This window comes from Danio rerio, chromosome 18 (genome assembly GCF_049306965.1).
Source record: "Danio rerio strain Tuebingen ecotype United States chromosome 18, GRCz12tu, whole genome shotgun sequence".
Taxonomy (NCBI): Eukaryota; Metazoa; Chordata; class Actinopteri; order Cypriniformes; family Danionidae; genus Danio; species Danio rerio.
The window spans coordinates 35,773,772-35,798,264 of NC_133193.1; the positions used below are offsets into that span (position 1 = coordinate 35,773,772).

General features: G+C 41.1%; 1 protein-coding gene across 3 annotated transcripts; it reads left to right on the forward strand.

The window, feature by feature from the left end:
- The first annotated feature begins 3,486 nt into the window (after positions 1-3,486).
- Positions 3,487-22,804, forward strand: LOC141378706 (uncharacterized). 3 transcript variants are annotated; one of them, XM_073929800.1, is made up of 13 exons: positions 4,068-6,755; positions 6,870-6,960; positions 7,410-7,553; positions 8,035-8,109; positions 9,912-9,989; positions 10,103-10,147; positions 16,638-16,692; positions 16,777-16,854; positions 16,942-16,992; positions 18,030-18,077; positions 18,171-18,373; positions 18,699-18,855; positions 22,598-22,804. In XM_073929800.1, the coding sequence occupies exons 11-13, from the start codon at positions 18,272-18,274 to the stop codon at positions 22,699-22,701; spliced, it is 363 nt and encodes a 120-aa protein (XP_073785901.1). In that variant the 5' UTR covers positions 4,068-6,755; positions 6,870-6,960; positions 7,410-7,553; positions 8,035-8,109; positions 9,912-9,989; positions 10,103-10,147; positions 16,638-16,692; positions 16,777-16,854; positions 16,942-16,992; positions 18,030-18,077; positions 18,171-18,271; the 3' UTR covers positions 22,702-22,804. The 3 variants fall into 3 exon arrangements, 2 of the variants coding, with proteins under 2 accessions (XP_073785901.1, XP_073785900.1); XM_073929799.1 differs by lacking the exon at positions 16,777-16,854; XR_012393938.1 differs by lacking the exons at positions 7,410-7,553; positions 8,035-8,109; positions 9,912-9,989; ... (6 more) ...; positions 18,699-18,855; positions 22,598-22,804 and having other exon boundaries at positions 3,487-6,755.
- The last annotated feature ends 1,689 nt before the right edge of the window (positions 22,805-24,493 follow it).

Below are 24,493 nucleotides of genomic sequence, written 5' to 3' on the forward strand. Positions count from 1 at the left end.
TAAGTTTCTGCTCCCCGGAGTCAGAGCTTGCAAAGCTACGGACCAGGCTGCTTCCGCCTTGCAAGCGATAGCCACCTACCACCGCTACCAAGCGCAGGCGCTGGCCGAGCTGCACGAGGGTGGGTCCAACCCAGGCTTATGAGCCTCGCACCGCAGCCGACTGAGCTCTTCGGACTATGAAGAAGATTTCTATTCTCTCAGTGTGAAGTATTTTCTAAGTGTAAAGCAGTTAATTTTCTCTTCACAAAATGTATGTAGTGTTTGCAGCAAACATGCCAGCATGTGTTAAAAATACAGTGATATGTCTGTGTAAGATGAGTATGCCTGCACAGGAGCAACACTAGGAGAAGGCTGACTGACTGATTGTGTAGAATAACTGAATATGTAAAGCACTGATTATATATGTTAAATACTTCTATGAAGCTATATGTGTCAGAAGTTAGAATGAGTAACATATTATCAAGTTATTATCCTATCATAACATTGTATGTAAACACTTAGTTCCTTTGCATAAGTTGCATCTATACTTTGCTGACATAGACCTGTAACATCTCTGTTGACATGAGCTAGTGGGCTGAGAGCCAAGAATAGCAGAACCCCTTAGACTAAAAACCTATTCAAAAATGGTCAAGAGTTAAAAAGAGACTTAGGGGTGTTTCAAATAATCCTGTATAAAAATTGTAACAAACACAGATACTTTAGAAGGTGCAGGAGAGACTTCAGAAGGTGTCCAGGAGAGACTTCAGAATGCTCTGGGGTCTGCTCTGCTCTTTCTCGGCTTTATTATGGAGAATAAAGTCTATTTTCTGATATTCAAAACCTCTGGTCTGATAATTTGTAATTGATGAGACGTCAAAATTAACAACAACTACTGAGTCCGCTGCATGTGCTTTGGGGAGGACGATGTCCACACTAGTGATCCAGGAGCGCCACCCCTGACTAGAACTTGGCTGGTATGCGCGAAGTCGACAAAGTCCGCTTTTTTGACTCGCCCATATCCCAAACTGGTCGGCGACACTGTCTGTGAATTCACCCAGGAATTCAAGGCAGTGAGAGAGCAGTCTGATGGGTGATGTCTTATCGGCGGATCCGTAGCCCGCTCCGCCCGCCGTGCCATCCATACCTGCTTCTCGACGAAGGCGCCCGCCTACGAGAGCTGCACCGCCCCCGCACACGCCTCTGGCGAAGCGAGCGTGTCAAGCACCTCGGAAGCAGGCAGCTCCCCCTGCCCAGAACGCCGCTAAGTCCGGCAAAGGACCGCGAAGCGTCCCTGGGACAGGTCATCTGGAGAAGAGGGAACTTGCTCTTCCCCGCTGGAGGGCGGGGCGCCATTTCCAATGGCACCTTTTACTGCCATGAAATGAAAGGGCACTTTTTCACCTCCCCGGATTTGACAGCCCGAAATCTGCCAGTCTGAGACACTGTGCTCTCTAGCTCGCAGGTTCGGTGCGCTCCGCCAGTGGCTCACGAGCACTGCAAGCCCTGCCAGTCTGGGACGCGCCGCCTCTCAGCTCGCAGGGTCTACATGCTGCGCCAGCGGCTCATGGATGCTGGGGGGAAGGTCTCCCTTCTCCCAGCCCCCAAGCCCCTTTTCCGGAGTCAGGGTGCGGAGCCAGAGCGAATCGCTCTCCTCTAGCTCTTCTGTGGGACCCTCGCGCTCCCCGGATCAGCACACCCGCTCTGCGCTGCCCCTCCGCGGGTACGTCAGCGATTGCTGCGATGACATCATTAGCGAGGGCTCTGCCTGCCTGGTTAGCGCGGGCCAGCCCCTCGCGGTGGCTCATACGCACGATCAGACTCGGCTACTAACTTCAGTTCTTGAAACGGCCTCCCAAGTTCACGGGCGGGTATTTCACCAGGGTCAATAGCCCTTGTCCGCCCCTGTCTTGCGAGAGGAGATTGCTGCCCTCTTGGCGAAGGGTGCAATCGAGCCGGTACATCCAGCCGAGATGAAGAGCGGGTTTTACAGCCCATACTTCATCGTACCCAAAAAGAGCGGTGGGTCACTGCCAATCCTAGATCTGCGCGTTTTGAATCGCTGCCTTCACAAGCTGTTGTTCAGAATGCTTACGCAGAGGCGCATCCTCCAATGCGTTCGTCCTCAGGATTGGTTTGCAGCCATAGACCTGAAGGACGCGTATTTTCATGTCTCCATTCTTCCACGCCACCGTCAGTTTCTGCGGTTTGCGTTCGAAGGTCGAGCATGGCAGTACAAGGTCCTCCCCTTCGGGCTCTCTCTGTCTTCGCGGGTCTTCACCAAACTCGCGGAGGGTGCCCTAGCGCCCCTGCGGCTCGCGGGCATCCGCGTACTCAATTATCTCGACGACTGGCTGATTTTAGCCCACTCTCGGGAGCAATTGACTGCGCACAGAGATGAGGTGCTCCGGCATCTCCGCCTATTGGGGTTGCAGGTCAACTGGGAAAAGAGCAAACTCACCCCGGTGCAGAGGATCTCTTTTCTCGGAATGGAGCTGGACTCGGTCACCATGGTAGCGCACCTCTCCGGAGAGCGCGCTCGCCTGCTGCTGAACTGTCTGAGGGAGCTCGACAGCAAATTAGTGGTCCCACTGAAATATTTTCAGAGGCTCCTGGGGCATATGGCTTCCGCTGCGGCTGTCACGCCGCTCGGATTGCTCCATATGGGACCACTTCAGCACTGGCTTCAAGATCCAGTTTCAAGACGCGCATGGCATGCGGGCACACACCGAGTCTCTGTTACTACGCTGTCGCCACACCCTCAGCCCCTGGAACGACCCCTCGTTCCTGCAGGCCGGTGTGCCTCTGGGACAGGCGTCCAGTCATATTGTTGTCTCAACAGATGCTTCCAGCACAGGCTGGGGAGCCGTGTGTCGCGGGCATGCAGCTGCGGGCCTGTGGGTAGGTGCCCAGCTGCGTTGGCATATCAATCGCCTAGAGCTGTTAGCAGTGTTCCTTGCTCTCCGCCGTTTTTCTCCGGTGCTGGAGCAGCAACACGTGCTCTTCAGGACGGACAATACGGCGACAGCATCGTATATCAACCGCTTGGGGGGTTATGCACTCTCGCCGCATGTCTCAGCTCGCCCGCCGTCTGCTCCTCTGGAGTCACCCGCGGCTGTAGTCGCTGCGCGCCATTCACATCCCAGGTATGCTCAACCGTGCAGCCGATGTGCTCTCACGGCAGCAGATTCACTCTGGAGAATGGAGACTCTGGAGAGTCTGTCCAGCTGATATGGGCGCGGTTCGGGGAGACCCAGATCGATCTGTTGCTTCCCCCGAGTACGCTCATTGCCAGTTGTTTTATTTCCTGACCGGGGGCTCTCTCGGCACGGATGCACTGGCCCACAGCTGGTCTCGGGGCATACGCAAGTATGCGTTTCCCCCAGTGAGCCTGATCGCGCAGTTACTGTGCAGGGTCAGGGAGAACGAGGAGCAGGTTCTGCTAGTTGCGCCCCTCTGGCCCAACCGGACCTGGATATCAGAGCTCTCCCTCCTCGCGACGGCCCTCCCATGGCAGATCCCTTTGAGAGTGGACCTACTTTCTCAGGGACAAGGCACCATCTGGCACCCTCACCCCGATCTTTGGAACCTCCACGTGTGGTCCATAGACGCGAGGAAGACTTAGGTAACCTGCCGCCCGCAGTAGTTGATACCATCACTCAGGCTAGAGCCCCCTCCACGAGGCGTGCCTACGCCCTGAAGTGGAGTCTATTCACTGAATGGTGTGTCTCTCGCAGAGAAGACCCCCGATCTTGCCAGATCAGTGTTGTGCCCTCTTTCCTTCAAGAGAAGCTGAACAGTAGGCTGTCGCCCTCCACTCTCAAGGTTTACGTTGCCGCCATCTCCGCTTGCCATGACGCGGTGGCTGGCGGCACCGTGGGAAAGCATAACCTCATCATCCGGTTCATCAGAGGTGCTAGGCGAATTAATCCAACTCGCCCCCCTCTCATGCCCTCTTGGGATCTCGCCCTCGTTCTCACGAGCCTGCGATTTGATCCCTTTGAGCCACTCGATACAGTATCTTTAAGATTTCTGTCCCTGAAGACAGCTCTGCTGGTCGCATTGGCCTCCATTAAGAGGGTCGGGGACCTGGAGGCATTTTCGGTCAGTGACTCGTGCCTGGAATTCGGGCCGGATTTTTCTCACGTTATCCTGAGACCCCACCCGGGTTATGTGCCCAAAGTTCCTACCACTCCCTTTAGAGATCAGGTAGTAACCCTGCAAGCGCTGCCCCCGGAGGAGGCAGACCCAGCCCTTTCCTTACTTTGTCCAGTTCGCGTCCTGCTCATTTATGTGGACCGTACTCAGTACTTTAGATCTTCTGAGCAGCTCTTTGTTATGGCGGACGGCAGCAGGGAAGTGCCGTGTCTAAACAATGCTTATCCCACTAGATTGTGGAGGCCATTTCATATGCATATTTGAGCAGAGGTCAGCCGCGCCCCCCGGGAGTGCGTGCGCACTCCACTCGGAGCGTTGTATCCTCTTGGGCGTGTGCGCGCAGCGCTTCTTTAACAGACATTTGTAGAACATTTGGCCGACACCCAACACATTTTTATAATCTGCGAGTGGAGCCGGTTTCCTCAAGGGTGTTAGGGACCTTTGGTGATTGAGGAAACAACTCGGTGGGTGTTGTAGCACGCTTGCGGTGCCTTTTTTCCCTAACACGGAGAGATGTGCACCCTCCTGTCTGTCAGTAAAGTTCCCCATTCGGTGAGCCCTGCAGATTCCTCCGAGGCCCCCAGCACTGACTCAGCGGAGGAGTCACTCGCTGGCCCACTACGTTAGGTCTGCCCGCTGGTCAGCCCCGCGTTTTTGGGTACAGGTGCCTGCTATGGCCGATCCCCGCTGGTGATCCCCATATGCTTTACCGCCACGGTTAAGTTCCCCCCCCGGGTGGACCCGTGCTTTCCTTATCCGCTAACCACCTTCTTATGCGCACTCCCCCTTCTCAGGGTTAGTCCATATGTATTTCCATTTGTTTCCCTATTGGGTGCGGATGGTCTCCGCAGCGTCCTCCCTACTGGGATGGCACGCTTCCCAACGTACTGTCGTATATTCCTAGAATTATCTAGACGCTAGCGACTCCCAAAAAATATACCTATTCCGTAAAGCTTCTTTTGAAGTGGGGATAAGTTAGGGCCAAGGGCACGTTGGAGGACCGCGTTGGGTGCATCACGCTTGCCTGACTGCCCTCCCATGGTGGGTGTTGGTAAGGTGCAGTCATTATGGCGCTTTCAATGGGCTCCCATACGTGGATTTAGAACATCAAATCCACTTATAGTGTTGAAGTTCCCCCCGAAGGGGAACGTTCGAGGTTACTAAAGTAACCCGGAAGCACTATACTCCGTCGCCATAATGACTGTCCCTTAGCTGTTAAAAGTCTCTTCAGCTTAAAAAGGATAGCATTTGCTAGCGCCAGGTGTGCTTATATGCTCAGTTAATTGGCGATGCAGCACACCTGCGCAAGCTTGCGCTGCCAATTCATTGCTTTCATTGGCCCGTTCAATACTCTTTCAGACGAGCGGCTTCTGAACCGAATCCTCCCATACGTGGATTTAGAACATCAAATCCACTTATAGTGCTTCCGTTCCCCTCCTCGGGGAATGAAAGGTTACTTTAGTAACCTCGAACGTTTCATTTCCAAGCAGGGTTGCTACATGCAAGGAAACTGTAGTGCACAAGTATTTGAAACACTCGGCTCTCAAAAACAGCTCTCAGTGAGTAAGAATAGCCTGTGTCTCACAGTGTGTATGATCAAGCTCTCATTTGGTATTCATCTGCTATCTTTTGTTTTGCATAAACACAGTTGTTTTTGTCAATCATGCTGCTTCTCGATTCTAAAATCTCATTTGCTGTTCCACTCATTACTGTGTATACAACTAACTTTGAAAATTTTTTTTATTTTTTTTTAAATCGCATTTGCATGCATATTGACAAACGGTCAAAAACTAAAATTATAATCTTCAGTAATAAGCCAGCACTGACCTGGTCAGGACACTGACAATCATGTCTACCGTCCCAATAACTGGACATCCTTATTGCTGAACCCTGCTTTTAAGAAAACTACAATTAAAAAAATATTTTCAACCAGCCAAAGTGGCTAGTGGGAATGGCTGTCTTTACCCGCCACAGCTGAAATCTACCTGCATTTGGTGGTTTGGTAAGTATTAATGTCAAGCCCTAATCACAACTATAATCACTATGTAATACTATGTAATATTATATGAAGGCAGAAAGTGAAAAACGCTTGATTCAAATGGTCCAAAATAGTTGTCATTACTTCACTTTGCAATTTCTAGTATTGCCTTCTTTTCACCGTCATTTAATAATTTTGCAACTTTTCAGTCCAAGTTATATTTTTATCAGTAAAACACCTTAATTTAAAGCATTTTTCACTTTGAGTGTATTCAGAAAATTATAAATCAATAATGAATGATAAATACAAAAGTAGCAGTGGTTCAATGTATCTGAATATTAACTTGCATCATTATTTTGCATAATATGTAGTTTGTGTATTTGAATCATGCACATAAACAACCGAAATTTAATATGTGTCATTCAACATTATGGGGCTCTAGGTTCTTGCAGCTTTAAAAAAAAATTACCTGATAGTGGAGTTCATTCACGAAGGGAGTACCGGACCTGTCGCAAAGTCTTGGTACTCAGAGGGTCACTCGTGGTGGCCTCCATACAAGGAGATTGAAGAGTGTCCGGTTGATGGAGGCACCACAACCAGATAAAGGTTGGACCAAGCATCAGGCCAGAATTCTACGAGTCAGGTACACAGAAGTTAATTGTAAATAAACAATATTAAACAATGGATGAATTCAATAATACATGACATTCCATAGACTATTACATTCATGAATTGTTACATACTCTATTTCTTTCAGCATCTTTTGACAAGATTTCAAAGAAATGGAAACAGGCATGCTACACATCTGACATCTCGGAATCTGAAATGCCTGCAAAAAGAATTCCCAAGTAAGTTGTCAAAACACACATTTTACTTTTAACAAAAATATTCAGTCTTCTGAAGCTAAACAAAGTTCATGTGAGTAACAAAAGTAAATATATTTAATTATAATATTAAATTCAGCCGTAGTTTTTACATCTCAATCACACTTATCAGGTAAATCGGGTATGTTTAGTTTTAAATGTATCATCAACTGTTTGTTTGTATTTTTGCAACATGAAAAAATACACAATTATGCCAGATTTAAACAAGCAAAGGTTTCGTTATTTTTACTATTATATTTTGGCCATTTCCTAACTTTCTTAAGAATGATGGAAAAAAACTTTTACTAGAAAAATTATATTGAACTTATTTTTAAGTTTGTTTGTGTTTTCTTCTTCTTACATTTAAAAAAAACAAGACATTGTTATAATCCAATCATGCTTTGTAAAATTAACTACCCTGATTGTGATCATAGAAAGAAAATATACACATCAGATGATGAGCCTTGCGATACTTCCTACAAAAAAAAAGAAACTAAATAAAGAAAAAAGTCTACCAACACCAAGGGTCCCACCTGCACCAAAAGCTCCAACACCCCGAAAACATATCAGGGCAAAAGGTAAAAATACACCACTTGTATTACTGCCAGACAAAAGTGTATGTATGATCACTGAGCAGTTTTTTTCTTTTTCAGGTCCTTTTGTACGACCTTAGCTAACATCATGTAAATGCTGTAAATGTAAATGTAATTGTAAGTTTTAATTAGTAAAACAGATATTTGATGTTTTAAGTACATTGTGATATGCTCAAAAATGTTCCTTAATAACAGTAAATTAAATGTAATGCACAAGCTCTTGTGACATGTGCTTTACCATAATGTTTTCAGCTGAATCCAGTAATATTGTTATTTTAACATTTTGCAAAAAAAACTACTGTTATTACATTCATAAATTGAGTATTACATTTTAAGAGGCACACATAACTTTTAATTGCTAATTAGAAGCAACAGCACTCTCAAGCTATAAAGATCTGTGCAGTACAATGTAATTTTTGTTTGTTAGACAGATATAACATCTGTTTCATCTGTAATGTTTCAACAGCATTTGTCCGTGACCACCAAAAAGCTACAGAAAAGCAACAGCAGGCCTGTTTTGAAATTCCCTCCACTAGTCAAGGTAACTCGCTTTACATGAATACTGTAACAACAAACTGTAAAAGCTTCACAGCATTCATGACTCAAAAGCTGACTCAATTACAGGCTCGTTCATGATTCCGATTGCTGAATAGACATCACTCACCTACAGTTTGTGCACAAATATAAATAAATGTAATATTCTGAACCTATTTTTAATAGAAGTACATTGTACCTCTTCCAAATCAATCTATATATATATATATATATATATATATATATATATATATATATATATATATATATATATATATATTTAGTTTAAGTAAAAGTCACTTAAATAATATATACAGTTATATATTATACATATTATACAGAATTACTAGCCCCCCAGTTTATTTTTTCCCCAATTTTTGTTTACAGAGAGCAGATTTTTTAAAACATATTTCTAATCATAATAGTTTTAATAACTCATTTCTGATAACTGATTTATTTTATCTTTACCATGATGGCAGTAAATAATATTTGACTAGATATTTTTTCAAGACACTTCTATACAGCTTAAAGTGACATTTAAAGGCTCAACTATGTTAATTAGTTTAACTAGGCAGATTAGGTTAATTAGGCAAGTTATTGTATAATGATGGTTTATTCTGTAGACTATCAGAAAAAAATAAAGCTTAAAGGGGCTAATTATTTTTTACTTTAAAATGGGTTTAAATAATTAAAAACTGATTTTATTCTAGCTGAAATAAAACAAATGAGACTTTCTCTAGAGGAAAAATATTATCAGACATACTGTGAAAATTTCCTTGTTAAAGGATTGTTTCCTTGTTTCCTTCCTCCTCTGTTCAACATCATTTGGAAAATATTTAAAAACAAGAAAAACTAATTCAAAGGGGGGATAATATGTCTGACTTCAACTGTATATTATATGGCTAGGAGAAAGTCTAACACAAGCTAACTTTTAAATTGAGTCCACTGGACAAGAAATGCTCATAGGGGAAACTAACATTTAAACATAATGGGTCACAATAAACTGGCCGAGAAGAAAATAATTTTATAAAATAGGATTTCAGTAATTAAGGTGAATAGTTTAGGAAACCCAGTTTGCCAGAGCCAAAACAAATACAATGTGTCAGATTCTGTGTCAAAGAATGACACAATTTGACTCAATGTATCAATTGTACCCACTTAAGAATCACACGCAGAAATGTTGTAAAATGCCCTGAGACTTTTATAGGCATAGGTTGAAAGCACCACTCCCTTTGTATCTGTTTAAAGAATTTATCTTCCAGAAGTTTTCAGTGCTCACTTCAAAATCAATTTCCTTTACTGAAAGATTCATCCGCTTCATCATTGAAAGAGTTAGGTTTGAAAGCATCAGGAACCCTTTAGTCACTGGCAAGTACAATGTGTCAGCTTCTGTGTCAAAGAATGACACAATGGGATACAATGTCTCAAAATGTATCCACTCAAAAATAACCACAAGCTGAAATACACTGAGAACTTCATAGGCATAAGATGAGAACTGGTCTAGAAGGACAGGACCACTTCTTCTTGTAAATGTTAAAAGATATTATCTTTCAGAATCTTGTAAATCCTTCTCCTATCCTTAAATTTTCATTGTTACTAGCAGGTAAAACTATGACTCCCTTATCACTGTCAGTATAACCAGATATCGACTTCCATAATAATTGTGCACAAATTGTATGTTTCATGATCTGCTTATTCTGCCAAAAGATGAAAGCCTCTTTAAAGACTGAATCTTCTCTGAACCAGGTATTACAATTGAAAATGTCAAATAACATTTCATAATTGCAAAGAAAATAATTGCATTTTCAGCTCCAGATGTACCTGTGAGGTTCTGCCAGGAAGTGGAGCACCAAGACACTTGGGATAAACCCCAACCTGAAAATTAAGGTAAAAAACAAAATAAATAACAGATTCATTGGTATTTGAAATAAGAACCCAGAAGGAAAATTGCTGCACATACCCACACTAGGTAACTCAACATTTTCTGTACAATCCAACAGAGGACACATTTTCTGTGCTGCGGCCTTTACAAGACAGAGCACCACGTAAGTTGTATGTCTCACTTCGGGTAATTACAGTAACATTTAATTTAGCTGTATTGTAAAAAAGAAAATGATTAAACAAGACTGTAAAGCTAAGACTAAAATACAAAAAAAGAGAACACAATTCATTTACAACAGTAAAAAAAGAGTACCATTTTGTCAAATGTCAAGAAAGCTCAATAAAGACAGAGCTTCTCATATGCAGATCACCAATGCGATACCTGCCCATATTGAAATCTGTTGCATTTAAATTTACGCAAATTACATATATGCCATGCAAGTTCCTATTTGGATTTTACAAATACAATATATTTTATTTATGCAATATACATTTTGAAATATTGTAAAAATGGCTGTGCTGCTTACAAATATTGTTTTTCAACTATTGGAATTATATGTACAGATATGTTCACACACACGCAAGCACACACACACACACACACACACACACACACTCTGCTCAGCACATATGAGTACACCACCTTTTGAATCGGAATATTGTCATCTATTTTTCAGTGAACAGAGATAATATTTTTGTTCATTTAAATAAAAGATGTTTATTAAACAGTTATGTGCACTAAAATACAAGTTTGGCCACATAACATCTTTAGGAATAAAAAAAACAAAACATTTAAATTCAAATTGGTATTTGCACAAAAAAGTAAACTACATTTTTTTAAATTTATAATAATAATAATAAATGTAATATTATTTTAAGTTTCTCTTGATTTTTTCCTGTATTTTAGAAGTTTTTTGTATATATATATATATATATATATATATATATATATATATATATATATATATATATGTGGCCGGGATACTGCTCTTCCTAATTAAATAAATCAAGCATCCTCAGTCATCTATAAACAAAGGGTTATTTATTAGTGACCACGTTTAAATAGAAAAATGTGGCATTAAAGTTGCATTTTCCAACAGTGGAACTCACTCTGTTGAATGTTGAACCGCACTCTGAATGATCCACAAAGCCTCCGATCACGTGCGCACTCGCGTGTACTCGCTCTCCCCTCTGATATAATTAGGCCTAAAAATAAAGAGAGGTACAATAAACGATCACCTCACGTTTACTCAAATAATACACTCACATACGATCATTAACCAGTAAAAGAACAGCATCAATAACTACTCACACTCAATCTTTGTTGCTGGAGATTACACAGTCTCACCACGTGAATATTTCTGCACCCGAAAGCATGCAAAATCCCACCGATCACCAGTCAAACATGAAGAGAAATAGCTGCTCTCAAAACTGCAGCGAGGACTTCCTCTTTTTCCTCTAAATAAAACTGTTACAGTACCTATCTTGCAGGCCCAAAAGACAACAGATTACCGTAGCTAAACTCTCAGGAGGGCACACTTCTTTCACAACGACTCTGTATGAACGCACCAATAAGCCTCTAGTGGCAGGGAGGCATCATTACCAGCTATTTTTCACTTGGCCTCACTCTCCCCTGCCCCAAGTCAATGTCTTAGGGGACTTCTTACTAAGTATCTACAGCACCTTTCAGTTTTTCAGATGTGTACATCACTATGCCTGCTAAAACCTGAGACAGAATGTCAGGGCTAAACAATACTGCATTGCAAGCTGACTTAGGCAAATTGTAAGGATTATTATGTTGATCGGCAGTTGATCTTTGAGAACGTCGCGGCACTGGTGGAGGTACTTTCTGCTCCACTTAAGGAAGTGAACGAGTCCTAGGAGCAGGAGCTGGATATTCACTAGTTGTCATTGGACTGGGATTCGGAGGTAGGATATCAACACCACAATTCTCAGACACAAGGATTTCCTCATTTTCAAGTTCATTCAACCTTGATTCCTCTAAATCTTCCACCTGTGAACTACGCTCCTCAATGTATTTCATTAACATTGCTGACGGTTCTTCCAAGGCTGGCCATGTCTCTTCCACCACTACGCACTCAACATCTGGTGGCAACTGAATCTCCACATCACGTTGACCCACCCTTTTCTTCATTGGAGGTACCTTGCTACGTGGCTTTGGTACTGGAATCTGTGATGGACAAGGTCGCAGGTGAGACCGATGTATCCTCTTTTGCTCTCCCCCTCCCTCAGGTTCTACTACGTGCGTAGTTCCTTGAACATCTCTCAAGATATAAACATCCGGTGCCCATGCATCCTGGATTTTATGTCTTCCCATAGGGCGGTGTCTTAAGTACACCTTTTGTCCAACTTCGACTTCAGGGCAATAGACATCGCTCTCATGTCTAGCAGCTCGTTCTTCCGCTCTCTTCTTTGCGTACTCCTTTGCTCTCAGATGGGCTTCTTGGAGTCGTTCTCTGTGTATTGACAACCAACTTGATTGTGTGCCTTCGTCAGGCTCCCGCCCCAACAACGCATCAATCGGAAGGTGTGGTTGTGTCCCGAACAGCATATAAAATGGGGAGTATCCTGTTGAAGAGTGTGGTGTTACATTGTAAACATATACCAGCTCTGACAGATGCTCAGGCCATCTCCTTTTCTTCTCAGGTGGCAACGAGCGTAACAAGTCATGCAAGGTGCGATTAAATCGCTCACACTGGGGATTTCCTTGCAGATGATATGGGGTGGTCCTTGATTTCCGAACCCCATACAATTTGCAAAGTTCACCTATAACTGCACTCTCAAAGTTTCTCCCCTGGTCAGAGTGTAGTCTCTCTGGAACCCCATATTTAAGAAACCACTCTTTTAGAAGAACTTTGGCTGTGGTATCAGCTTTTTGGTCCCTGGATGGGAATGCTTGGCTGAATTTAGTAAAGACATCGGTGATCACTAGAACGTTTTCCCGACCATCAGAAGCTGGCTCGAGTGTAGTAAAATCAACAGCCACCACTTCCAATGGTCTAGAAGCCAAGAAAGGTGTCCAAGATGGTCGAATTTTAGGCTGTGGCATTCTAGCAAGCACACACCGTTGACAGTTCTTCACCCATGTCTTTACGGCTTCATACATTCCTGCCCAGTAGCACCTTGGTTGAAGTAAACTCAGCGTTCTTTCAATCCCTTGGTGCCCCATTTGCTCGTGAACGTTTTGCAGCACTGCTTCAATTAAGCAAGAAGGAAGTACCAGTTGTTGACACTCTCCCAGAAAAGCATCGTCAACCACTCGATACAACAGTCCTCTATCTTCCTTGAATTTATCCCATTGCTTGAGTAATGATCTCACTTGCCGGGGTAGCCCTCGTCTCTCTTGGGAGGAAGGTTTCTTTTGACTACGCCAAAACTGTTTAACAAGTTTTAGGAAGGGGTCGGCATCCTGAAATTGACAGAGTTGTTCCCTAGAATACCCCAGAAATGTTGGGGTGTTTCCAAAGTCAGAATTTGGCCAAACTTCCTCTTCCAGAGGCCTTCCCAAGACTGGTCCAGCTGTGCCAAGGTCTGGTTCTACAGTGGTACCACAATGTACCCCATTGCAGATGGCCACACAGTGATCAAATTCGGCATCTTCAGATGGCTCCTCCTCTTCCTCCAACCCTGCTCTCCTGGACAAAGCATCCGCTGCTGTATTACACCGTCCTGGTCGTTAGCGAACTTCAAAATTGAACACAGCCAACTTGGCTGCCCATCTCTGTTCCACCGCCCCCAACCTAGCCGTGTTGAGGTGGCATAATGGGTTGTTGTCTGTAAGCACCATGAACCAGGAACCCAGCAGATAGCCCCTAAATTTCTTCACTACAGCCCACTTTAAAGCTAAAAGCTCCAACTTCAGACTACTGTAATTATGATCATTGCGTTCAGCACCTCTCAGCCTCCTACTAGCGTAAGCTATTACCTTCTTCTTCCCACCCTGATACTGGTATAAGACAGCACCCAAACCCCAGCTACTTGCATCTGTCTCTAATACGAATGGAAGTGAAAAGTCGGCATATCCTAGCACCGGAGCACAGGTCAACTCTGTATTAAGACGTTCAAATGCTTTTTGGCATTCTGACGTCCAAGCAGCCTGAAAGGACTGATCACTCTGAACCCCACTTCCCTTTTTGGTGAATTCATTCACGACATCATGCAGAGGCCCGGCCACCTTAGCAAAACCTGCGATAAATCGCCGATAGTAACTACAAAACCCCAAAAAGGACCGCAGTTCCTTTGCTGTCTTTGGCACTGGCCACTTCTCTACTGCACTGACCTTGTCAGGATCAGGACCAACACCATGAGCTGATATTTGGTGTCCAAGAAACCTCACCTCTGTTTGTAAGAAATGGCATTTTTCCACTTTTATTTTTAATCCAGACTCCCTCAGGCGGCGTAGTACCACTTCTAGATTAACCAGGTGAGTTTTGAACGTGCTTGAATAGACCAACAAGTCATCCAGATAAACGAGAACTATTTGGAACAACAAATCACCCATTACAGCCTGCATAAGTCTCTGGAACGTTGCTGGTGCATTACAGAGGCCAAAGGGCATCCGTGATTACTCGAATAAACCAAATGGTGTGACAAAGGCGGTCTTATGTTGGTCCTTTTCATGAACGGCCACCTGATGATAGCCACTTGCCAAGTCAATGGTAGAAAACACTTGAGCCTTGCACAATGCATCCAGGCTTTCATCAATTCTTGGCAAGGGAAATGCATCGCGCCGGGTCTTAAGATTCAGCTTACGGTAGTCTACACATAGCCGTAGGCTTCCATCAGCCTTCCTCACTAAGACTACTGGTGACGCATAAGAGCTGGAACTTTCCCGAATGACTCCTTTCCTGAGCAGTCCAGAAATGTGCTCCTTAACTTGGTGGAATACGTCGGTAGGGCTGGAAGACGGGCACATCATCAGTTACCGGGAGATCTTCGTCACCTACTGCAAACACATCAGCATACTGGTTCAAAAATGCTTGCAATTCAGCCTGTTGCTCTGGAGTTCCCCCCATTCGCACCTTATCTAAAGGACCCTGTGAGTTTCCATGTGTCTGTCATTGACCTCAAGCTAACTGTTACTTCCTCATGGTCTTGAGAAATACGTTGAAAAGCAACACTGCAGGGATCACTTTCCACCTGATAGCCTTGGGATAAAACCCCCAACCTCGCCTTTGGCGGCAGCCACAGGTCCTCAGACCCCAGATTTAAGACCTGTACAGGAAACACTCGCTTAGCAGGCACTATCATAGGCAAGAGAACTAAAACCCCCGGCAATGACATCTTCCCCGGTTCAAATATGACCACCCCATTAGCCTTAGGCAACTCTTTATGTACTCGAACTTGTACTGTTGTAACAGAGCCTGCAGGTACATGCGTTTCTAACTTTCCAGCTATTCGAACCGTGGATTTCAACCCTTCAGATGTCGCTTCCTGAACTTTACTCAATGCATACCGCCAATCTGAGTTTAATGCTCCGTTTAGCGCATTATCAAATTCAACTAAGATTAGCTGTCTGCATCGCTGTGCAATATTCATTCCAAGAATACCTGGAGGTGAAAGATCAGATTCTTCCTCCAGGTGGTCTCGGACAATCAAAAATCCATAGCCCGGTATGGTTACACCCATCACCTGGATATCCAACTCTACATATCCTAAATATGGCAAAGGCAATTTATTAGCTGCGGTAATGCGTAACACTTGGAGGTGCTGTGCATATCTCTATCCTCGCCATGCAAGTGTTCCCTGAAAAAAACTTTCAGCGAGTGTACTGACATTACTACCCGTGTCTAAAAGACACCTGACAGGTATTTCCCTTATAGTAATTTCCACTTCAGGGCATGGACCCAGTGCCCGCTCTAAGAATCGTTCTTTGGTCAGAGTATCACTGACTGAGCCATGAGCTACCCCTCTCATTGCTCGGCTCCGCGCAATGGAGGGTTGTCGTTTCCCGTCACGTGTGTTTCTGCAGGAATCGCTACCTAGCCTACCGACTTGCGTGGTGCTGTGCATTGGCGGGCTAAATGTCCTTCTCCCTCACACTTTAAACAAATAGGCTGACCATCTTTAGTGTATCTGGGCTTATCTCTATCTCTCTGGGGCCTGTCAAAGCCAACAGTGGCTCTTTGGGTGGTAAGACCACGAATATATATAATAAAAAAATCTTATTAAATTTAATTATTAAAACCAAAAAATATTAATTATTTATATAAAATTGACATATCTATACATATTTGTCATTCTAATTGTTTAACAATAAGTGGTCAACGACAAATATTGTATGTGAAGTCTAAATATGAACTTTCTGTATTTCTAAATCTGTATTTAATCAAAGAAACATGATGGAACCTTGGGTAAATAATCAGTGTGAAGTCCTTAAAAGTTTTAGTAGTAAACAAGTTCATAGATGTTCAATATGACCCCCTCTTCTTTGTAGAGTTCTTGATTTTAAAAGTTGTGGTATTCTTTTTGAGTCACCCTGTATATTTACATGCATCAGATTTCTATATGGGTGACCTGATCATCATGATTAAATAAAACAATAATAAAGTATACAGAGGAAATCCTAAACACATTTATTGTAATTTTTGCAACCTTTTTATACTTTTGTTTGTTTGTTTTTTTATTATTTAGACAACATACTCTGTCCAAGATCCAAAGCCATCAGCAGATCAAAGAAAAATGCAGAGTAAGTGTAAAAAATAAATAAACTATATACATTTTATGTAGTGTCATAGTAGCAAATGCAACTTACCAACTTGACCTTTCTCAGCACCAGTTTTTCCAATAAGCATGTCCCATGTAAATGAGCAAGAAAATGCTTGGGGGGACCACCCATCGAGCTATCGAGGTGCAACAACATTCAATAAAAAATACACAGCAAATTAGTTTTTAATTATTAACATGGTAATGTTACATTGTCTGTACAATCACACAGAAGACACAACTTCTGAGCTGAGACCCTCAAGTACCCAGGCAAGAGCGAAGAGTAAGTAATTTGTTTTTTTTTTAATTGACAGTTACTTCTTATGAATTATCATTATTATTATTATGTTTTTTATACAGTATTCGTAGTTGTATTTATATACTGCTAACCAACATCTATTAATGTAGTTAAATCTTAACAAATGAATTAAATTTCTTACAAATTAATTAACAATTTGCTAATGCTAAATGCTTGATTCAGTGTGAGTCAAACTTTCTTCCTTCTTGCCGAACACAAATAAAGATATTTTGAAGAAAGTTGGAAACCAGTAACCATTGACTTCCATAGCATTTGTTTTTTCTACTATAGAATTCAATGGTCACCGGCTTTCAGCTTTCTTCACAATACCTTCCTTGTGTTTAGCAGAAGAAAAAAAACTTCAAATGTTTATAACCACTTAATGGTCTGTAAAACGTAAGTAAATTTACATCCCTTTAATTTATTTGTAAACATATTAATCAACACTGAATATGAAACTTGTTCAAAGCAACTAATCAATGACATTTTCCAATTTTCTGTGAAAATTTTACATGGTTAATAAGCTGTTCGCAAAACATCAAATTATTTCCTTGTAACCTAATAAATCAATAACACTTTAGTTAATTATAGTGACAGTAAAAAAACTCACTGTATTCAGAATATTAATGTATTAGAGTACAATATATAATTTATCATTACCTATAAATTAATAGTTTGAAAATTATTTTGAAGTGTTTTGTTCATTTATGCTTTCAATAACTTTGGGGAACTAACAATTTTGTATGCACAGAAAAATTAATATAAAAACTATTATACGTAAAAGCACAGACCAAGAGGGGGTTGGCTTCTGTCTGATTTTTTAAATTCAGTTTTATTTCCCCTTAATTAGGTTTTGCAATTTTGCTTTTGAATTCTGTGAATAGTTTAAGTCATTTTAATCATAGAAAAACAATGAGTATTCAGAAGGATATATATTTTTTTATTGTTTAAGGTTTCAAGCATATTATTATAATATCCTCATAACATTTTTGTGAATCGTTTAAAAATGATTTTGCTTGCAGATGCTTCTGGTATCAGCTGATGGAGCTGCATCTCCAGTCAATACACACGTGAGTGAAATTTAAGTGCTAAAAAATAATAATAATAATTTAAAAATATTTACATATAGTTGAATAGAGATTAACCCACTTACTGTGTTGCAGCTGTGGAGAGGGTAATTTTGGAGAAGCTTAATGAGCTGGACGTGAAGATTACCCATCTAACTTCAGTGGTCCAGTCCCTTGCCCCTCGGTAAAGTGGTCAAATGGAGGTGGACACTGAGGATGACACCTTTCCTATTGAAACAATGGAGGACCTTGAACAACTGAAAAGGCAATTAGCTGAAAAACCAATGATGGAGAAGATGGTACGAATATTTAAGATTTAAAGGTTTTACAGCTGTTGTTAAGTAAATCTTTATTATATGGCCAGTTTCACAGACAACACTTAAGGCTAGTCCCAAACTAAAAATGTATGTGTGAGCTGTGTGATGCCTTACAATATCTCATTGCCATTATTTTGTTACCAGATCCAGGCTAGTATCGTGCTTATATTTTCTTTCACATGCATTTTTATAAAAGAAGTTTTATATCTAACATTAACCAAGACTTAAGCTCATCCTTGTCTGTAAAACTGGGCCATAGTCCTTGCACTTTATCTGTAAAGATTTAATATTACCTTTTATTTTTAAGATGAAGAGGTTATCCATCAGAGGAGGACAAACTCTAAAAAAAAACATTTGGCGTGTATGCTCCAAAGTGTTTGGTCCAGTGGCCAAACAGCTCAACTGGTGTGGAAGAGGAGATAAAAGAGGCCTAAAAAACACAAATATTGGGACACTTGTGATAGGTATGTTCAATTGTCTTGCAATTTAGACAATCCCTTTAAAGACAGAACTGCCAGTATATCTCTATAGCATGATTACCTTGTACACACATAATATAGTTATCAGTGTGCTATAAGCTTACGAGCTAGCATATGCTGTTCGTATATTGTACTATGATATTTAATACACAAGAGTGTTTTAGAAATAAAATTTAGATCATTATTTTAAGTGGAGAATTGTTCATTCTTGTATATTAGGGTGAGGAGATTAAACCTTAAATCAAAACCTTGATTGATTGAACACTTTACCTACTTTTGAAATATTGAATCATTATATATATTTTTTTCCAAGTATTTTTTGCTACTTAATCAAGTTCCATTTATTCATTTACTAAACATTTTAGTTTTAGTGTTAAAAGAAAGTTTCCTTAAAGAAATATTTCCATGTCAAAAGTGGAAAATGACTCGTATCTTTAACAAGCATAACTTGTGTCTGGAAAATAGTAAATAATAAAGCAATGTGAAAAAGTACATAATGTGAACATTGCTGTTCACAATAATATTTTAAGTGCGTATGTGTGCATGCTTTTCTTTACGAAAAGACAGCTTACATTGTTTGTTCATTCATTCATTTTCTTTTTGGCTCAGTCCCTTTATTATTCTGGGGTCGCCACAGCTGAATGAACCGCCAACTTATCCAGCATTCGTTTTACGCAGTGGATGCCATTCCAGTTGCAACCCATCACTGGGATACACACACACACACACACACACACACACACACACACACACACACACACACACACACTCATACACTATGGACCATTTTTTTAACTTACCCAATTCACCTATTGACCTTATTCTTCGCAAACGAGTGGGTGCTGCCATTTGAATCTTTTTGGCACGAGACTTCCGGTCTCATTCACTTCCATTCATTTTTATACATTAAAAACTGCTCGTTTCGCTGTTTGATGTTGCAAACTGATATTTCCTTGTTATATTATTCTACTTGGTCTGTATAGTCATGCAAACATTTGTTTGTAGAGCAAGTAGTTTGACCGTTTTTTGCCGTTTATAATTCCTTGTCATTTCTTCCATAGGCGACTGAAACGGAAGTTCTAAGACAATCGCAAAAACAGGCGCACTTGCGCATTTTAGAATAAGGTCAATACCTCGTCTTTGGACTTGTGGGGGAAATCGGAGCACCCGTAGAAAACCCAAGCGAACACGGGAAGAAAATGTAAACTCCACACAGAAATGCCATCTGACCCAGCCGAGGCTCGAACCAGCGACCTTCTTGCTGTGAGGCGATAGTGCTGATTACTGCACCTACGTTGTATGTGATAACTAGAAATCATAAAAAAAAAAATCTCAGTCGATTTGATTATTAATATAGGTTAAAGAAAAGTGAGTTATGCTTCACACATTATAGGTCATATAATAATGAAAAAGAAAATCTGTCATGCCTCTGAACATTAAAGGGTCACGAAACACCAAAACACATTTTTTAAGCTGTTTACAGTCGTATATGAGTCCCACACTGCTAAAAACACTATTAGGACACCTATATTTCACTAAAAAGTGTAAATTGGTTGTTTTTGCGTTATTTCAAGCAAATTCGTACTTCCTGTTTGAAACGAATTTTTGAAGCTGCGTCACGGTCATGACATAATAGCGTGTATTCCAGCGTGCAGACTGGGCGTCTGTGCCAGAGTGAGTCTTATTACGTCTTACAGTGTGATGCATTAATGCATGAGTAAGGCTTGGTTCAAACCAATTAGCACGCTCTATTGTGCAACTTCATTAATATTCATTAGTGTCACCGTGTTTACGCCACAGAGACGCCACGTTGTGTTGGCAAAACAAGCGTGAAGTGTTGCTTTTATAGTTTGCTGCCATTAAGTTTCGTTTTCATTTTCTCTTTGTGAGAGCTCAGCTGGATCACGTGTGGATTAACAGTGCACGCGACGCTCGACAACAATAACTTACGTGTCTAAGGAGGAACGTTGTTTACCTGAGAGCTGTTCTCATCTGCAAACGCTGAAATCCGGATTCGCTTGTAACGTTAGTCTCCTCTTCATAAAGACGCGGCTCTAGTTGCTGGTGATTGTCCTGTCTCTACAGATTTGGTAAGTGAGCGACCAGGGCTCTTTGTTTATTCAGTTTGTTCGTATTGAATTAAGTTAACTATTGCACTGAGTGCAAACATAGCACCGCATTTTGTGACCGGAATAACACACGCGGCTTTCTGACGCTACCTGCCGTGTGCATCTAAGTTTCTGGGAAATGCGGAGGGTTTTTTTTCTCTCATTCGCCGTGCGGTATCAAACATTGCATGAAAAATACACGCTTAGAGCAGATCCTCGAATCAAATATCGTGTTTGTCGCGAGGGGCATGAATGAATTCCCTGAATGAAAGAGCCAAACTGCAGTTAAAGTCCACCATTTAATAATTTGGCAAATAATTCGACTACAGATGTCAATGTAGGTTAAACACCATCACTTTCTCATGTGTGTGTATTTTGACTGAAACTCGCGCGTGCCCAAATAGACACTCCCACACCATCCCACTTTAGTTCCTCCGACACTCCCCCCTAAACAGAGCTGGACACGCCCACTTTTCGGACTTTTTCCAAAGTAGAGGTGTGAAAACACCCTGCTGAAACGAGGGGGTTTCATGGCCCTTTAATCATATTGCCTGCATTCGCTTGAGCTTTGCTGAAGTACATGTGGATGGTACATAACTTGAATTTAAATCGCCACGTGGGGATATATGTCGGTTATGGGTTTAGGTTTTGATTTTGATTAATCTCCCAGCACTACTGTATAATGCATATGTACACTTTTACAGTATTCATTATTTTGCAGTCAATTTGTCGTATGATATTAATCTAATAAATTTAAGGAACAGATTTTCCGAAATTTAAGTTAGCCCTAATCCACTTAAACTGCTGCTTGGTCAGTTGTCATCACAACGTGTTTAAACATAGCTTTATTCGTCTAAAAAAGTTATTACCTTGTTAAATTTACTACAAACAAAATGGAATAAGTATTTTACTGACCGCACATATCAATAACAATGAATCAGACTGCTTACCTCAGTATTCCCACGTGGACTGGTGTCTTCTATGTGCTGAGTGTGATGCTTTGGGGAAACATGCGCAATAGTGATGAAGTTTCGAACACAAAAGAGTCGATTCCTTGAATTTGACCACTTGTCCAAGTGCATACTAATGCAAGTACACTTGTGTTTGTTGTTGTTATTTTTTCTTTATTCATTTTATGGCGGATTTAAGCTTTTGCACCTCTCGTTTCTCTTTGACATCAAATCTTTAAAGCTATAGCTTAATTTATTTGAGAGTAACATTTTAAAGAATATTATATTGATTACATGAGGACGGTGCATGATCGAATAGCAATGAGTAAAAATATTTGCAATCTAAGCCGTATTTCAAAAACAAATGAACAGCAATCAAACAAAGGTAGGCTAAACTGATTTAAAAAATGGTGTTAACGATTATCAAAAATAGACTATATACAATTTAGCTAAACGAATTTCAAACAATCATAGTATTATTTCTTCCACTCTATTATTATTATTATTATTATTATTATTATTATTATGTAGTCAAATGCAATAATTAACATGGTGTGTATTAATTTTGGTCAGATAAAAAATAAAAGGCTCACAATAAATAAAACACCCCTTGAGCCTCCTTAAAACCGCCTTATTTTAATTTCTTTTTTTTTTCTTCTTTTTCAACAGGTGCAGCTATGAGGAACCCCGTGCTTCCGTCTCCAACAGAGGCAGAAGCCGAAAAATATTTGAAAGACTTTCTCCGCTTGGCCCCAGGAAGAATGGCCTCTTAAGCGAGTTGCTATTTTTTATTTATTTTTTTGCTGCAATTGGTTTTGTTTGCTTCAAAAAATATGAATTCTAATCAATTATAATATAATAAAATTCTACAAATGATTCTTCAGCCGTTGTGTTTTTCTTTTTGAGTGGATATACTTGAGCTTATCATATATGTGGAGACGGAGGTATAATCAAAGTACCTGTAACTGTTATTTATAGCAGTATGAATGAGGGAATGTCTAAATAAACAAATCAAAAAACGACGTCTATGCTACATAAATAAGATGTCTCACAGACCTAACATTCTAAAAATGAACATCTGTAATGCATCGCATAGACGTTGTTTGAATGTATGACAAGAACGTCTATGCAACGTTTTCCAGATGAGCAAACGCCCTGAATAAGACGTCTCCCAGATGAAAACACGGATGTCCAGCAGACGTCTCTGCGACGCATGTGTGCTATCTGGGATGAGAAGTGTCTAAAGTCAGAAGACAATCGCCTGTGATATCATTTCAGTTGGTTTTTGATTGTCAGGTTTCTGTAGGCCTAGTTATAATAATATTTATACAATATAGTTCTAATGATTTTTATACATGATCAAACTAGTGTTACTTTCTCCGCTTCAGTGATGTCCAGTAGGCAGAGTAACAGCACGTTAATTCATGCTCGTGCAGAGGATGAGACAGACATAAGTAATTCATTTCTGCCCTTCTTTTACTTATTTTCGTGTTGTCAGGTTTACAGTGCCAGCAGCTTCCGGTAGGAATAACTTGAGTGAACATAAAACAAAGCCGAATAAAACTTTCTTCCTCTGCTTGAGCTGCACAGCACACAGACAGCTCACATAATCCAGCATGCATGTCGAACTTCACTACCCACACTCCGCTATGGACTACAACTCCCCTAAATATTCTTATTTCCCCTCTCCTGAAACATTAGCGTGCAACTAAAGCAAAACTGATACTAAAATTTTTTACATTTGGTTTTGTAGTTCTGGCCTAAATAAATGTTTGTTGCCGTTTTTAATTGTTTTAAGTTAATTTGAATGACAATATATAAACCATTTGACATTATTAACGCATTTATTGGGTTAAATTGCTACTTTTTACTGTCATTCATTGTGTTTTTGGTCATTATCAATGAATTGTCACTTTAATTGAGCGTGAGCAGCGCGGCAAAAATACACCCAGCGCCAAAACTATCGCTGCACTGCTGCTTCAGCGACGCTCGCGCTGACACGCTGCTGCTGTGTACGGTATGAAAGCTCTTGGATGCCAAAAAAGCATGCGCTGCTCACGCTCTACTGACGCTTGCGGTGTGAAACAGGCATTAGGTGGCCTGATGGTGTCAAATTACATTTGAATGACTGAGTGGATGGCTCCAATTAGCCTCAAAATACAATGAAACACATGTACAAAGTAATTATGCAAATGAATAGTTACCCCTTTTGGTATAAATATCCGAGAACTATCTATTCATTTAAGAAGCAATGTTGAAATGTAAAGCTAAGTTCTACCTTGTCCCTTAGGATTGTTTTTATTTTATTTTTTTACTTGGCTCTGCATGACTTTTTCAAGAAATTATGTAAAATATACATTTTGTTGTATTGTTTTGTTTCAGGATGCTAATGGGGAAATAGACCAGCAAGACATTGGAGAACACACACTGAAAATTGTTACCAGAGGGGGTTCTCCACATGGGACATAGAGGCAGGAATAGTCTTAAAGCCTGGTTTATACTTCTGCGTCAAGTGACCGGCGTTACTCACGGCGCAGGCAATGTGCGCAGCTGTGCATTTAAGGC

Coding starts and splice junctions, on each gene's coding strand:
- LOC141378706 (XM_073929800.1), top strand. CDS start 18,272: ATGGAGGTGGACACTGAGGATGACACCTTTCCTATTGAAACAATGGAG. Junction 18,374..18,698: donor AACCAATGATGGAGAAGATG/GTACGAATATTT, acceptor TTTATTTTTAAG/ATGAAGAGGTTATCCATCAG. Junction 18,856..22,597: donor TATTGGGACACTTGTGATAG/GTATGTTCAATT, acceptor CTTTTTCAACAG/GTGCAGCTATGAGGAACCCC.